The 15,829-nt window shown below is 46.3% G+C and overlaps 1 protein-coding gene across 1 annotated transcript in view; it reads left to right on the top strand.

Moving 5' to 3' along the window:
* RAB20 (RAB20, member RAS oncogene family) overlaps positions 1–13,092 on the top strand; it is a 176,430-nt gene extending 163,338 nt beyond the window's left edge. The window contains exon 2 of the mRNA XM_069636745.1: positions 12,078–13,092. Within this exon, the coding sequence (XP_069492846.1) occupies positions 12,078–12,595 (518 nt within the window). The 3' untranslated portion in view covers positions 12,596–13,092. The remainder of the gene's footprint in view (positions 1–12,077) is intronic.
* The last annotated feature ends 2,737 nt before the right edge of the window (positions 13,093–15,829 follow it).

The raw sequence follows: 15,829 nt of genomic DNA, 5'->3' as shown, positions 1-15,829 counted from the left end.
TGATGCAATCCAATGCAGCAGTAAGAAGTTCTCCATGGTACCAACATTTACCGTCAGTCTTCCTTGGAGTGCAGAACTGTATGCTGACTCCACAGGAGTAGCATCCCACAGATCTTAGACGTGCAATCCAGTAGATTTATGGGTTTTCAGAGCATCCCAGTTCACTCCTGGAACCCTTTTTAAAGATGGGAACAATAATGGTACTCCTGTCGCTCCAGTTGCCGTCCAATAATTTACATTTCTTGGTCTATAAAATATGACCTTGGTAGTTACAAGTAAGAAGACACCAAATTATATACAGCTCTCTGATGCCGCACTGGGCCTGGTCTGAAAACTCCATAAACACGTTTTAAGTCGTCCAGGGTGTGCATATTTTAATCTCGATAGGACTAGTTCCCAATTCAGCAGGTCACAAGGAAGGCGCAGTTGCCAGATCTGTTAGTCCCATCCCTAGGATCAATGTCTTGCATATGGTAAGAGCTAGAGGCCAGTTTCCGTGATGTAGTGCTCATGATCGAGGTATTATTTGCTAGCTGTCAGATTTGTGTCCCTTGCTTCCCAACGCATCACAAACTGGCCATAATCCGCACATATCTGACCTTTCAAGTTATTCTGTTTGAAAGCCTCTTTTTGAGTGTGCAGGTCAACCGTAAACGGGGAGCGGGAAGAGCTGAATCTTTGGGGCCGCAGCAGCACAGTGATTCTTTTTGAAATGACGATCCAAGTTTTTATCATTTATTGGGTAGGCTCCAAATTGGTTCTGTTTTTCCAAGTGTCTCTGAACTTGGTAATTGAAGCCTATAATCGGGATTCATTCAATTTTCAAAACCCTAATAAGTATATCAACTTTGAGACGCAACATCATTTTTTAAATAAAACCTAACACAATGGAGCATCTCCATTTACCCCCACAGGCATGCACACATCCGCAGCACGCACTCCCCTACAGATTGGTGTAGGACCATATGCTTTGTGCTATTGTCACCAGGGTTGAAGTTCTGTAAAATGTCACTCTCTATTAATGCTTCCGCCCATTTGGTATTCCTTTCACATTCCACATTCATGTAAAGATTGGAAGAATGTCATGATTTCGTCCTGTGTGGAATCAAAAAGGGAAGGGACGATTGGCCACCAGGGGGCACGCAGGTTATGGAAGCCTGAAAGTGCTCTGCTTCTTTGTCTCCAAAAAGTGGTCTGAGCCCCCTCTTTTAGCCCCCCGAAGCAGGCTGCCCCCCGGCCAGAGACTTGTGAGGTGGTAGAGCACCAGTGGGTCTAACACCGGAGTGAAATGGCCCGGGCAAAGTGTTGATCTGTCCCGCACTGTTGGACAGAAAATGAAAGTGTTCCTGCGGTCTGCGAAGTCGGGCTGAGGTCGCAGTTTGCAGCCTTCTAGCCCACCCGGAGGCACCTGGCGCACATTCCGGGCTCGGTGTGGAGAGAGTCGGGCGATGAGGCAGTAGAGGGAGGTGAGTGGCCCCCTCCTGAATCCTTCCCTGTGCCCCTCGGCATCGGAGAGGACCAGTGACATTCGTGGCTCGAAGGGTGGACTGTGGGGAGCAACCCAAAACTGGCCGAGGCCTCACGGCATCTGCCTCCCCCCCTGGGGAGTGGTTGGAACAGTGAGACTCGGAACAGAAGACAGCCTGTGACTCCACCTGGGCCCGTGCACCCAGAGGCAGCAACAGGCTTCATCAAGAAGGCAAAGAGAGGTAGCCGACCCCTCTGGGCCCCCGGTGTTTTCCCATGGCGATACTGTGGTTGTGGGGAGTCCTGCCACTAAAGTAGACTAAAGCCTACCAGTATGATCACGGCGTAGGGTGTAAAGTGGACCACCGCCCGGGTTGAGGGGCCCAAGAAAGGTCCTCTTTGTGGTTCGGGAGTGCCTGGAGACTGATACGCTACTGCAGGTGGCCTGAAGTGGGTACGGCCAGTCTCGTCCTTCATAGGCCAAGCAGGAGACAGGGACAGGTGCCGAGGGACCTTGGCCTGACTGTCGCGGCCCGTGGCTACCACTCCCATTGCGCCACAGCCCCCCCTCACCCCCTGAAACAATAAACAGAAAATTAGTCCCATTCCAGGATGCAGCGCCCTCAGCCGAGACTCACTAATAACGGTGCCATCAGGACCTTATCCCAAGTACCCTGGCTGGCCTCTGGAGGCGGGAAGCGGTGCCACTACCAGGTCTCACTGTGGGCAGCAGAGCGTACCTCTCCACCACCCGAGGAAGAAGGCCGGTTGCTTGCAGGGTGACGGGAGAGAGGGGTGAGGGCCCCCAATCTTGGGGCATGTGCCCGTCTCCCAGCTCCCGTGGAACGAAGAGGCTGCCCTTCAACGGAGAGAAAAGCCGCCAGCCGGGTGTGTCGGCCCCCAGCATTCTTCTCCTGCACTGAGGAGTACCCTGGCACATCCATTTTCTATCTGCCCAAAATGGAGGATCCATCCTGACAGGTGGCTGTCTCCTGGGTGCCCACAAGACACAATGGTGAGATGACAGATGCTTCTTGTGGGTCATCAAGGCACAGCTGAAGTCGCCCCAGTTTGGGGTGGTGACATCTCCGCATACACCAAGGCACACAAGTCATTCAGTGGTGGCATATGGATGGGAGAGCGAAGTTAGCCAGCTTTGAATACACACCAAGGAAGACCAAGGGGGAGAACGCCGCGAGGGACGGTATGGCGTCCGGAGGGGATGAGGCTGCAGCAACCAAGAAAGACGTTGCAGCACTAATGGAAGAGCTGAGAAGAATGAGGGCGGACATTGGAAGGAGGGTGGATAAAATCACCCAAAGAATTGATAAAATGGAGGAGGGGCTGGAGGAAGTGGAGCATGATCAATCCTTGCTGGACACCCTGGAGACCCAAATGGGTGTGCGGATGTCTTAAATAGAAAGGATGGGAGGTGGAAATCATAATGAAAATGGACAACCTCGAAAACCGCAGTAGGCGGAATAACCTTAGACTCTTTGGGAGCCCGGACAAGGAGGGAGAAATGGAGCTGGACCTGAGATGAACCCTACACAAGGTCACAAAATAAATTTTTAATGACGATACCATCGATTAAGTGAAAATTGAAAAGATCCATGGAGCGGGCTGCTCGGCAGAGAGCCCTAAATCGGTTCTCACCCACTTTCGCAATGACTACAATAAGCTTAAGATCCTGGAGAAAGCAAGGAAGAAAGTGCCAATAATGTACGGCATGACCAAGGTAACGGCTTTCCAGGATTTGTCCTCCTTGACTCTCTTCAAAAGGAGACTGTGCTCGCCCCTCGCAAGGTGGCTCAAGGTGGCTCAGTTAGAAAGGGGTCCAGTACACATGAGGGGCGGGGGGTTTCCCGTTCTCCGTCTCTTTTGAGCTGGATGGATACAAATATAAATTGACAACAGAAGAATATATTCATAGTCACTGAGGCTGGAGAGGCCGGAACTTCCCAAGGCACAACAGAAAAGGCTGCAAGAAATGGACAATGGCAAATGAAGGGTCTGAACAGAAAATGGATGCCAGGGTCCTGGAAGTTTAGGAAGTTGAAAACGTCACCGGCGGCCCATTCCTGAACTGACAGGGCTGATTAGGTCCGCAAGGGAACATTTGGTGGGGGGAGGGGCGAATACCACAACTAGATGGGACTTTTGATGTATGGACCTGACTGGGGACTGCAGACCATCTAACCACCTCTTTGGTTTTTTGATTCTATAGAGCAGTGGCTGGTGCTGTTGGGTTGGTGCGGTTGAGGTGTTACATGGATTTGTGGGGTGGGGGTGGGAAGAGAAGCTCTAGGGTAAATGGTTTGGGCTGAGGGGACCCGATTGAATGGTTTCAGCTGGCTGTTCGGTATTGACCTGGTGAAGCTAACTGGGGAGAACCGGGTGCCCATTGGGGAATTTGGGAAATGGGGTGGGGGGACTGGAGAGAGGGGAATTGGGGCTAGAGGGAACCTTGGGACTTTGGTAACAGACTTACTTATTGGCCTTTTTCTACGAACACGGCTTCAGGTGGTTGGTGTAGGCCTGCAGGGTGGCAAAGCAGTGGCTCTAGCAGAGGGGTCACATGATGGTTGAAGTGGCGGATGGGGCACGTGGGAACTGGTTTAGCCTAGGTACCCTAAATGGTAAGGGGTTTAACTTGCCAACAGAAAGATCCCTGGTTGCAAGGGAGTTCAGGAGATCCGACCTGGAGGTCCTCTTCCCCGAGGAGACGAAATTCAGTAAGGGTGAGGAACGTAGAATACCAAGCAGTCTAGTTGCCCAGGAATATTGGGCTTCAGGTCCTGTGAGGAGAGCTGGAATGGGTATCCTAATAAGTAAGGCACTCAAGATGGAGGTGGCTAAGGCCTGGGCGGACGTTGAGAGGAGTGCTTTTTTGGTCTCGGGCACCATCAAGAAGGTGCGCTTCACTTTTGCCACGTTATCATACTTGCCAACCCTACCGATTTAGGTGGTAGGATACCGCGTTTTAAGCAGTCCTACCGCTTTATTGGCAACAAATACCGTTTTTTTTTTTTTTAATTATTTTTTTTATTAATTTTTTTAATTTTTTTGCCCACGCCAGCTCGGGGGAGTCTTTGAAGGGCTCCACCGAGCTGGCGTAGTGGGAGAAGGCACAGCATGCATGAATTTGATGTGAAAAGGCACCCACGGCGGTGGGCTAAATGCGCCCCTCCGCCACAGGTGCCTTTGACAAAAGGCACCATTAGCCCCCCACCACGCCAGCTCGGGGGAGTCTTTCAAGGGCTCCCCCAAGCTGGCGTAGCGGGAGAAGGCACAGCATGCATGAATTTGAGGTGAAAAGGCATCCACGGCGGTGGACTAAATGCGCCCCTCCGCCGCGGGTGCCTTTGACAAAAGGCGCCATTAGCCCCCCACCACGCCAGCTCGGGGGAGTCTTTCAAGGGCTCCCCCAAGCTGGCGTAGCGGGAGAAAGCACGGCATGCAAGCTTTTGATGTAAAAGGCGCCCACGGCGGTGGGCTAAGTGCGCCCCTCCGCCGCGAGTGCCTCTGACAAAAGGCGCCATTATCCCCCCACCACGCCAGCTCGGGGAGTCTTTCAAAGGCTCCCCCGAGCTGGCGTGGTGGCAGAAGACGTGGCAGGCGCCTCGTTGTCATTGAATGCACCCGCGGCGGCGGGCTCATTCAATGACAATGGGCTGCTGACACGCCCTATTCCTATCATTACCTCCTCGTCTGACTATTTTTGAAACTTTAAGATTCCTAGAGATTTTTGGTCACAGAATGTTGGCATGAATGCGTTATACGCCCCTAACCAGGGTCAGCTGAGATTCTTGAAGAACAACCTCTCGAAAATATTGGTTGAATGTTCTGGACAACTAATCACCAGGGGCGGGGGGGACTTTAACATATGGGCAGATGTCCAGCTAGACACACAGGTGTTGCACACAAGGCAACACAAAGTTCCACGACTGGGATATGGGGAGATCAAGGAGACACTGGATGTGTATGGGTTGCGGGATGTATGGTGGCATTTCCCCTTTCTTCTCGCCCCCCTCATGGTACCTTTATCAGGATTGATTATTTGTACATTTTGAGGGACCTGTGGGAAGAGGCACACAGGTCGGAGATTCGGCTGATCTCTTGGTCTGACCACAACATGGTGACTGTGGATTTGTGATGGTTGGGGGATGACCCCAAGGGACTCTAAATGGAGGTATAATGAATCCTTATGGCCGGATCTGGTATTTCAGCTAGAGATGGCTAACGAAACTGGGGAATACTTCAAAACGAATCATAAAAGCAAAGTGGAGAAGAGAATTGTTTGGGAAGCGGGAAAAGCAACATGGTGGGGATCTTGATTAGGGAAGGTGCTAGGAACAAAGGCTGAGGGAGGTGATAAAGCAGCTGGACAAGCGGACGCATAAGGCCCTTGAGGGGCGGGATGCTTGTGTGTTGGAGGCTAGGGAAAAAAGCGGGAGCTCCATCTTCTGGAGGAAGGGAATATAATGCGCAACTTGCAATTTCTGTAACCGAAATTTATGCGAAAGGGGATGAGGAGGACGCTCTGCTGGTGGCCGAACTGAGATGACCGTGCTCAGAAAAATGGGTCAAGGAAATCGAAGGCAGGGACAGAGTGCATGAATCTTCCACTGAGGGGCTTCAGGAGGCATTTGCTTCCATATGAGACTCTACAAATCAATTGAAACCAGAAAAGGGGATATAGGCGCATACCTTGCTGACATTCAACTTCCGAAACTATCAGAGGATGAGAATACTCTCCTGTAGGACCCCCATAACAGAGGAAGAAAGTAGGAATGCAGTGGCAAAATTACCGCTGGGAAAGGCCCCCAGGGAGGATGGGTTCTCAGCAGGGTTTTATATTAAGATATTTGGGAATCAACGTCCCGCGACTCATAGCTCATTCTCAACAACCTCAAATCACCCAACACGGAGACCATACTGTTGGGAGATATAAACAGATGGAGGGGTAATCAAAACGACCAACAAGCCATAATCCTTGTAGAGGATCTAGAGAACAACAATTTCTCTATAATCAACAAGGGCCCCACGGCAAACACAGGGAACCAGCTTGACTGGATTGTCACAAATAGCACCAATGTGACCATGCTTGGAACTTATCCATGTACTTGGTCAGATCACTTCAAAATAGAAACCTCTCTGACTCCGAAACACAAAAAGGAAAAACCAGACAATACACCTAAATCTGTACTTGACAGGAACCTGAAAAAATTATGAGCAATATGCTCTCTGAAGAAATGAATAAACTCATGACTGACACTAAAGATGAGGACACATGCGAACACATCATACTGATGTACAATCAAAGCATGAAAAAAACGACTTGACCTCCAAGCCCCTTTAAAAAACAAGAAAGTTAGACCTAATACCAGCCACCAAAAATGGTTTAATGCTGAAGCCATCGATCTTACGAAAGATAAACGGAACCTCGAGAGGAAATGGTTAAAAGAACCCATTGGAAGAATGCCGACCGCATTTACAAATCCAAACTTATTGATCTTAAGAAAAACTATTACAACAAGCTCATTAGTACAGCGGCTAACTCCACGGGGAAACTCTTTCAGATTCTTAAATCCATAGATAAACTCACAACACTCACCCCACCATTCCAGCCCACAGAAACAGATTGTGAGAAGGTTCAAATTGCATTCCACAATATAATCATTAAAGCCAGAGAGACCATTCCTAATTGTCAGACCACAAGCATACCGATCAAGATCAATCAAACAGAAATCAGGAATGGGCTAGAAAATCCCAAATTCCAATTTAAGTCCATCACTTTAGAAGACATGAAGAAAAAACTCACTAACATGAGATGTACCTCATGCTCGGAAAACATATCACCCAAACTCATCCTAGACGATCCGGACATTTTTGCCCCTTTCTTCAGAAGAATGGTTAATGCCTCATTTAGGGACCCAAACGGTACCTACTACTATTAAAACAGTCATGGTCACTCCTCTACCCAAGAAACCCGACTTAGACCAACAAGATCCAGCTAATCTGAGACCCATAACAAACTGCAATTTCTTGCTGAAAGTTCTGGACAAAGTAGCTAACGAACAGCTCCAAAGCTACGTAGATGACAACAACCTATTACACCCTCAACAATCCGGCTTCAGGTCCAATCTTAGTACCGAGTCAGCTCTCTTAGACCTCCAGACCGAAATGTTGTCCATCTTGGAAAAGGGCAAATCAGGCCTGTTAATTTTATTGGACCTTTCGGCAGCATTTGATCTGGTAGATCATACAAAACTCTGAGAGGCCCTCAAACTCAGGTAACTGCTCACCAGGGGCAATTGAGTGGAAAGCTTCATTCCTACAAGATAGGCAATCCAGGATTGTCTGGGGGAAATAAGGCCTCAAATACCAAACCAGTGGACTGTGGAGTTCCACAGGGAGCCAGCTTCTCCCCACTACTGTTCAACCTGTACATGCACTGCCTTTGCACCATGCTGTCCCAAATGGGTATATTTTTTACGATTTTAGCCGACGGTACCCAACTGGTTTTTGAACTCAGTGGGGATCACAAAAAGGATAGCGACAAACTTTCAACCTTATACAACACCATCCAGAGTTGTATGAAGGACAACTGGATGTGTCTTAACGGCTCTAAGAACGAGCTCATGATCTTCATGTCCACTCAGGCCAGAAAGAAACTGAGTCCCCTTTACTCCTCATTTTGTATCAAAAACACCCAAATCTCAATATCGGAAAAAGTGAAGACTCTAGGAGTTTATCTACAAGCCTCCTTAGGAGCAGAGGGACATACAGCCTACCTAAAGAAAAAGTGCCAGTACCATCAAATTCTACTGAAAAAAAAAAATCAGACCTCTGCTCTATCAAAAGAACAGCACCATCATTGCTAGAGCAACCATATTATCCAGACTGGATTATGGAAATTCCTTGCTCCTGGGAGCTAACAGCAAATGTTTGAAACAACGCCAGGTGATCCAAAATAATGCCATCAGGGCTATTACAGGCAGACCAAGGAGAGAACATATCACCGGAGACAGGATAGCTCTTCACTGGTTGGCCATGGAAGAGAGAATCATCTTCAAGTCACTCACCATGGTCCACCGTTGCCTATATGGAAAAGCTCCAGCTTACCTTAAACAGTTTAAGTGGCATGCGCCATCTAGGTGCCTTAGATCTTCCAACACAGGTTTACTGCAAACTATTGCAACGAAAAAGCAAAATGGCCTAGGTAAGGCCTTCCCGAACAAAAGCACTAAAATATGGAACGAACTACCAATATTACTGAAACTTGAATCCAGCTATTCTCAGTTCAGGAAGAAATTGAAAACGCTGTTATTCAGATAATTCCTGGATTAACGACAATCCTATTATGATGAAATAATGGCCTGGTTCAAGTCTTTGTCCCGTCTTTAATCTTTATTGTCTTGTCTCTTTGGAAGCGCTCTGATGCCTGCGGGCTTTAGCGCTATATAAACAAATAAATAAATAGCGGAAGTATATGAGGCTAACATTACCCCCCTGAAGAATAGACTTGGGACTGACTTGGAGAAGTGGAGCAAACTAATAATATTTTGGTTTGGCTGCTTCAATGCTCTTAAAATAGTCTTTCTCATCAGGATCCTTTGTCTTCCAGATGCTCCCCATCAGAGTCCCAGACTCCCTTTTTCAGGAGATAAAAGGCTCTCTCAAGGTTCCTTTGGCATGGGAAAAATGCCAGGATATCTAGTAATGTGTTGGTCTTTCCTAAGGATAATGGAGGAGTAGGCCTCCCAGAAATTAAGCTGTTCTATAAAGCTGCCCAGCTTAGGGTCCTTATACCCTACCTGCGGGCCCACAGAGATCTCCAATGGGTCGCTCTGGACAATAATCAGTTACACCCGGCCACAGTGGGGGAGTGGCGATGGGTATGGAGAAATAAGCTTCCCTGCAAAATTGGGGACCACCGTATAGTGGGGACCATATGGGATGTCTGGAGTCGATGTGCAGAAATGAAAGGCGTAACGACATGGCCCTCGCCTCTTGCCCACATCTGGGTCCCGGGAGTAAGGGAAGCAATCCCGAACCCTGAACGATTCCAGAGATGGTTTGAGGCGGGATAGGAAAGGATCAGCCAACTCTGGAGTGAGGGTAGCTTAATCAATATAATTGACCTAAAGGAGGTGCTTGGCATAGGGAAACTGTCTTCTGGTATCTCCAATTAAAGGGGGTATTCACTGGAGGTGATTGGAGGGAACAGATTCAGAGACCTTACACCTTTTGAAAAACTCCTAGATACAGGAACGGGCATGAACGGACTGATCTCTGCAATGTATGGAGCTCTCGTGGAATCCAGGTCTCAGTCTACCGAGAAGGTTAGAAGGAGGTGGGAGCGAGATGTGGGGGTTGATATGGATCCTGTTCTCTGGGGTAGAATATGCAGTGAAGTGGCGCAGATATCAGTCTCCAGTTAATATAAGCTGCATGCCATCAAGATCTTACATAGGTGCCAATATGACCCGGTCAGACTCTCCAAAATGTTTCAGAACGCTGACCCTACGTGCTGGCAGGAGTGTGGAGAGAGGGATCTACGTGAAATTTCCGAGGCGGAATAACCTGTGACGAAAACGTTTGCATAGGAAATGTACGCACTACAAAATGTTCGTACATTTCCCATGCGAACATCCATTTAAAAACCCTACGAACTTGCACCCACAACACACCCGACCCACACCCCAACAAACCCCCACCCACACCCTACGTACCTTTTACGATGTGCTGTGTCCCTGCGGCGCCGGTTCCCGATCACGCAAATGAAAGGGAACTGGTGCTGCAGCAGCTGCAGGGGTTTCCCCCCTCAACCCCCGCTCACTATACTATATACGATAGTGAGTGGGGTGTTGCGGGGTACACCCCTGTAGCCCCCAGCTTTTTTTATTTACCGACCCACCAAAACACATACCACAGAAAGTTCGAACTTTTGGTAGTTCGAACTATTGGTGGTATGCGTTTTAGTTCTTTTTGTAAGGATGGTAAATTTTATTCGGACATTTCGTCCTAACCCTTGAGATGGGGCCAATTACTGTTATATGTGGTTGGGATGCACACGGGTGCAGGTATTTTGTGGTGAAGTCCTGGGTTGGATCAAGAAGGTAGATGGGATCACCCGTATTAAATCGCACATGTTGGTCTTGTTTGGTTTTGAGGGGGAGGGCGGCGAATACGACAGATTGCTGAAATTGGCTGCATCTTTGCTTTTGGCCACAAAAACTTGTCTAACTATGAAATGGAAGACTGCACACCTGCCGAGCAAGGGGGAAAAGGCCAATGTGGCCTTGAATATATGCATAATGGAAAGAATAACAGCGGGTCTCCATGAACAGGCAGCTTCCCAGGAAGTGGAGTGGGGTGGATTCATGGATAGATATTTGCACTCTGATGCTAACCGGCCATTAGATGCCACAAATGTCTGACATAAGAGGAGCTTAGAGTGCCTGTGGTGAATGAACGAGGGCAGTGCCTAGTAAGTCTGCTTAATTACTCTAAAATGCGCACATATGCGCTGGCAGAAGCCACCGGTTGAAGTTTTAATGTTTATTAACCCGAAGAGACAAGGAGGTGGTATAAGAAGGGAAGAATTAGTACCAGGAGGGTGAAGGGTTGGAGATAGTTGGGGGAAGTTAAGGTGGGGGGTGGTGGGAGGGGAAATGTGTTTAAGATCGTTACCAGATCTGCTTATGATGTTTATTTGTATAGTGTATCAAAACTTACAATAAAGAAAAAAAAAAAAGGGAAGGCACTACCAGGGGTTCTATATACAGAATGCACCAAGAACAGATGATTGCTTGGGCTGTGTAATGTGTGTTGGGGAGAAGCTGGCAGGGGGAGATCACAAGGAATATACCTAAATATCTGGGGGGAGGGGGATCAAAATTAAGATTCGATAAACTGGAGCTAAAAGCAGCTCCTGGGTAACCAGCCTTAACCAGTGCCCAGGAGCTCCCATTGAGGAGCTAGTACATGGCGTTATCCAAATGTATCTTCCACCAATAGATGCAGACATGCCACTGTGTTATTTATGCCCCCTTATGTTTTAAATGTCGTAGAGATATGTCCTAATGCTTATTTATAGATTGTCAAAAACGCACAGAGTTCAATCCACATAGGTGCGTTTGTTCAGCATCAGTTGCCCTGGGGAGACGAAAGTAGTTCCTGGTAGCTGTTGGTGTCAAGCTAACCATGCTCTTTTACGACACAAGCAGGAGCTAAATAGCTCCCAGTTCCACTCAATTTCAAACCCTGTATCTGTTAGTTCTTCTCCTCTCACTCATTATCTAGATCCATGTACGGGAAACCTTTGAAAAATGTCTTTGCCAATGTATTCTTTTTCATTATATCCAGTAGCTTATCGTTCTTTGGACAACGTCTGTCATTTGCCCAAAGGCATAAACCTGTCAGTCTATCTTCTGCTACAATATACTTCCCTGTAAGAGATTTCGTGTATTTGCAGGGTAGACCGATCCAATATTAAATGTCCTCTGTCGAACTGTTTTTCAGTGCTTGGATGTATATTCTGTTTGACTTGCAATGATATCACGTTCTAACCAATCTGGGCTTTTGTTTTTACTCTTGGTTAGGACGGGAACAGTTTCACGGCCTGGGCTCCATGTACTGCAGAGGCGCAGCTGCCGTCATTCTGGTGTATGATGTCTGCAATCTACAAAGCCTTGTTGAGCTCGAAGACCGGTTCTTGGCCTTAACTGACACCGCCAGTGCGGACTGCATCTTTGCCATTGTCGGAAATAAGGTTGACCTAACTGATGAAATACTGTCTGGTCAGGAGACTGAGGCTGAAAAGTTAGCTGGCTTTTGCTCCTCCACCAAGGTCCGCCGGCAGGTTTGCAAGAACGATGCTGTTGCTCTGTACAAAAGAATAGTGAAATACAAGATGCTGGAGGAAAAGGACGTACCACCAGCTGAAGCAATGTGCTTTGAGACCAGTGCCAAGACTGGCTACAATGTGGACTATTTGTTTGAAAGTATGTTTGACACAGTTTTGCCTTACATTAAGAAAAAAGGCCAAAGGCCGTCTGGGACAGTGGATCTGACCGATTACAAGACCAGGAAAGGGAATGCATCAGGATGCTGTTCTTAAGGATTGTATGCCATTCTGGTGTAACTCATTGGACACGAAAGGACGAGTAAAGCAGAGAACAGAATGCCTAATCGAAAGAAAGTGTAATTGTTCTGAATGGGTACTGTACAGACATGTAAAAAGGAGAAAAGTAATTAAGATTCCTGGGTAGGACGAATAGGTCTTGCCCTCACATGGTGCTATCCATGGTCGTCCTAGGTGAAGACATTTGTGACATCATTTCAACTGCTTGCAGACATCAGTTGCACTGTTTTTGACTTGCAAGCTTTCCACATTTGCATTCTAATTTCAAAAACATCCCTTGGCTTATACTGTGAACCAAACTTGCAAATCATAACCTGACATGTGGTACTTGTATTTTCTTTATTTGTTTGATTAATGGAATTCTGTAATAGTTTAAATTAATCATCTCACTACTTAAGTTTTAAATCCTTCGCAATTCCGGAACTCTACAACATCCATGTTCTTTGCGTTCATTATTAAAACAAAGAAATACACTTGTCGGACATTTTTATTCTGTCAGTTTAGTCTGAAGTTTTTCTATATCTTCAATCTTGTCTCCGAAACCTGTCTCTAAAACTCTGGGTGGTACCTGAACTCCAATATCTAAATAACCTCCACATACTCCTCCAGTTTGATGTTGAACTGGCCTCTTGGGGCCCCGTCCATCTCTGGGGGTCATCACTCTAGCTCCTTCTCCAGCAAAGACCACCTCTGGGGACTCTTTCTCCAGAAGCTGCTCTTCTTTTCCTAATTGAGCTGCTGGGCTTATGTACTGTGGTGTCCCCTTGCAGTGGGTTGGCCTCTGGGCAAGGGTCTATACTTGTTTTCTGAAATGATTTCCCTTAAACAGAAATACATCTTTTCCTACACAATTGGTTTTAGGTCAGTCTTGGGACTGCCTTGGATCTCCCAAGGGCTCATTTTGGGAATATTAAAATGTTTTTTTTCCCCCTCTGTCTGGGTGTCTACTGCCTTCGAGCAGGGACTCGATGAGAGTGGTATTGGAATCACTCCTATTATCCCCGCCTACGCCCACCATCCTCTAGCTTGGGGTCGTACCTGGCCCTTTCAATAACAGTTTTGACAATCTCCAAAGGTGTAGGCAGGGTCACAGTGCCCCTTCTTAAACTTCATGGGAACACTGATGTCCAACATTGTAAATAGTAATTTATATGGCAAACTTTTGTTTTGTTTTTTCAACTATTTGAAAAGCTCCGACTAGGAGAAGTGACTAGAAGCACATTTGTTTCTAAATAAAACGTTTTGAGATGCAATCTTTTTTCCACACTTTATAACGTCTCCCTTTCAAGGGTCTGTGATCTCAGGCCCCCATTGTTAATAGTGAAGGATGTATAGAATGGGTAAACCCCAAGTACAATCGTGCCCATTGATTATCATGGAGTGATTTTGCTGCAACACATTGATGTGATGTCTTGTGTGCATGTCTAAGATCATCCTATACTATCCAAGAGTCCCAGAATATTTACACACCTCCTAAAGTATCAGGAAGCTAGGGGACATAGGCTGGTTATAACATTTGGAGTGTGTTTAAAACAGAATTCTAAAATGGTACTACCCTAGAACATGATCATAACATATGGACATGTCACCCAGAAAAGCAAACCTTTTGTGCACTTGCCATCCTTTGTCATGTGGTGAAGTGTTAGGCTAAAAATCATGGTTCTTTGCAGGAGGAAATAGCTATCTATATAATAACTAGCTATATATTCAATGAAAAAAACTTAGTTATGGGTACGTTATGGTTAAGTTGCACTTATAAAAACGTATGAAATTCAATGGAAAAACATTGTTACAGGGACGTTATGGTTACAGGTAAAACAGAAAAACCTCTGAAATTCGCCAGTTATGGTCAGCTAAGCAACCATAACTTGCGCCACCACATGCACTGCTAAGACAAACGCCCAGGACATCAAAGATGACATCCCAAATGTCATTGATGACATCACATATTTGGCTCACTTATTTTGGTTCACTGAAAAATGTAGGCCAGGTGGTTTTATTCACTGACCATCAGAATATTAAAATTCAAAAGGTGCTGTATATCAAAACGTTAACCTCGTCGTATGTTCTTAAAGTACTTTCCTTAGGGTTTGGTCTCAGCTCATGGTGCACGTGCATGGGGCAATAGCAGGCCTCGAACACACAATTCATTTGTATACAGGAAGATAAACTTTAATGCTATTGACATTTTCTGATGAGGCTGTTTCTTTCTTCCTTACTTTAGTTTCCCTCTATGTGCCTATGATTTATATGTATTATGGGTCTTCATATGTATTGTTTGTACTAGCACAAGTGTGTAGTAAGTCTTGAATTATTAGCTAGTTATTACATGTTTAACATTACACAATCACCCCTGACATCTTGTTACCAACATAATAAAAACAACCCCTTGTAAGTAGGGACTTTTAATCAACATTAATTTCACATGTGATGTCATCAATGACGCTTGTGATGTCGTCATCTTTGTCCTGGGTGCTAGTCTAAGCAGTGCACGGTGGTGGCGCAAGTTACGGTTGCTTAGATTATCGTAACTGGCAAATTTCTGAGGTTTTTTCGGTTTTACCTGTAACCATAACGGCCCTGTAACAAAGTTATTTTTCAGTGAATTTCATCGGTTTGCACCAGTGCATGCTATTTTCCTCAACTTAGTGATATCATACTGACCCAATAAGCAATATTTTTGTCCAATTTACAAAGTTTCACCTTAAAACTCTGCCATTTCCCACCTTGTAGCATCATTTTTAACACTACTATACACTTTTTGAAATAATAATTTTGCATCCGTAGACGTCCAGGTGCTATGGCCCTGAGGACCCTCGCGTATGGAAACAAGGCACAATCACCATACACCCAGTGATACGACATGCACGAGGATAGAAAGTACTCTAGGGTTTATTGCAAAGCAAATAGTCTCAGTCGGCCAACTGGGTCTAAGGTCTCGCAACGTGTGTCACCCAGACCTTGTGAGACGCAAGAGAGCAAGCATTCTACGACAGTGTCATATATACGAAAAAACTATCGTACAATCTTTTTGTGACACATCAAAACCGCCCATAATGTATCTTCTTGAGCTAGGGTTCGGTAATTGACAATTATGACAAATATGACTCATTATGACTTGTTTCTTTATTAATCTATATTGCTTGGTTTGGCAACTGTTGCAATTTGTAGTAAGCAGACACATTCCAAAGCATGCTATCTTCTGGTTTC

This window comes from Ambystoma mexicanum, chromosome 7p, assembly GCF_040938575.1.
Source record: "Ambystoma mexicanum isolate Mex_15411 chromosome 7p, UKY_AmexF1_1, whole genome shotgun sequence".
Lineage (NCBI taxonomy): Eukaryota > Metazoa > Chordata > Amphibia > Caudata > Ambystomatidae > Ambystoma > Ambystoma mexicanum.
The sequence above is the reverse complement of the archived record's forward strand: the minus strand, read 5'-3'. Positions and strand labels throughout refer to the sequence as shown.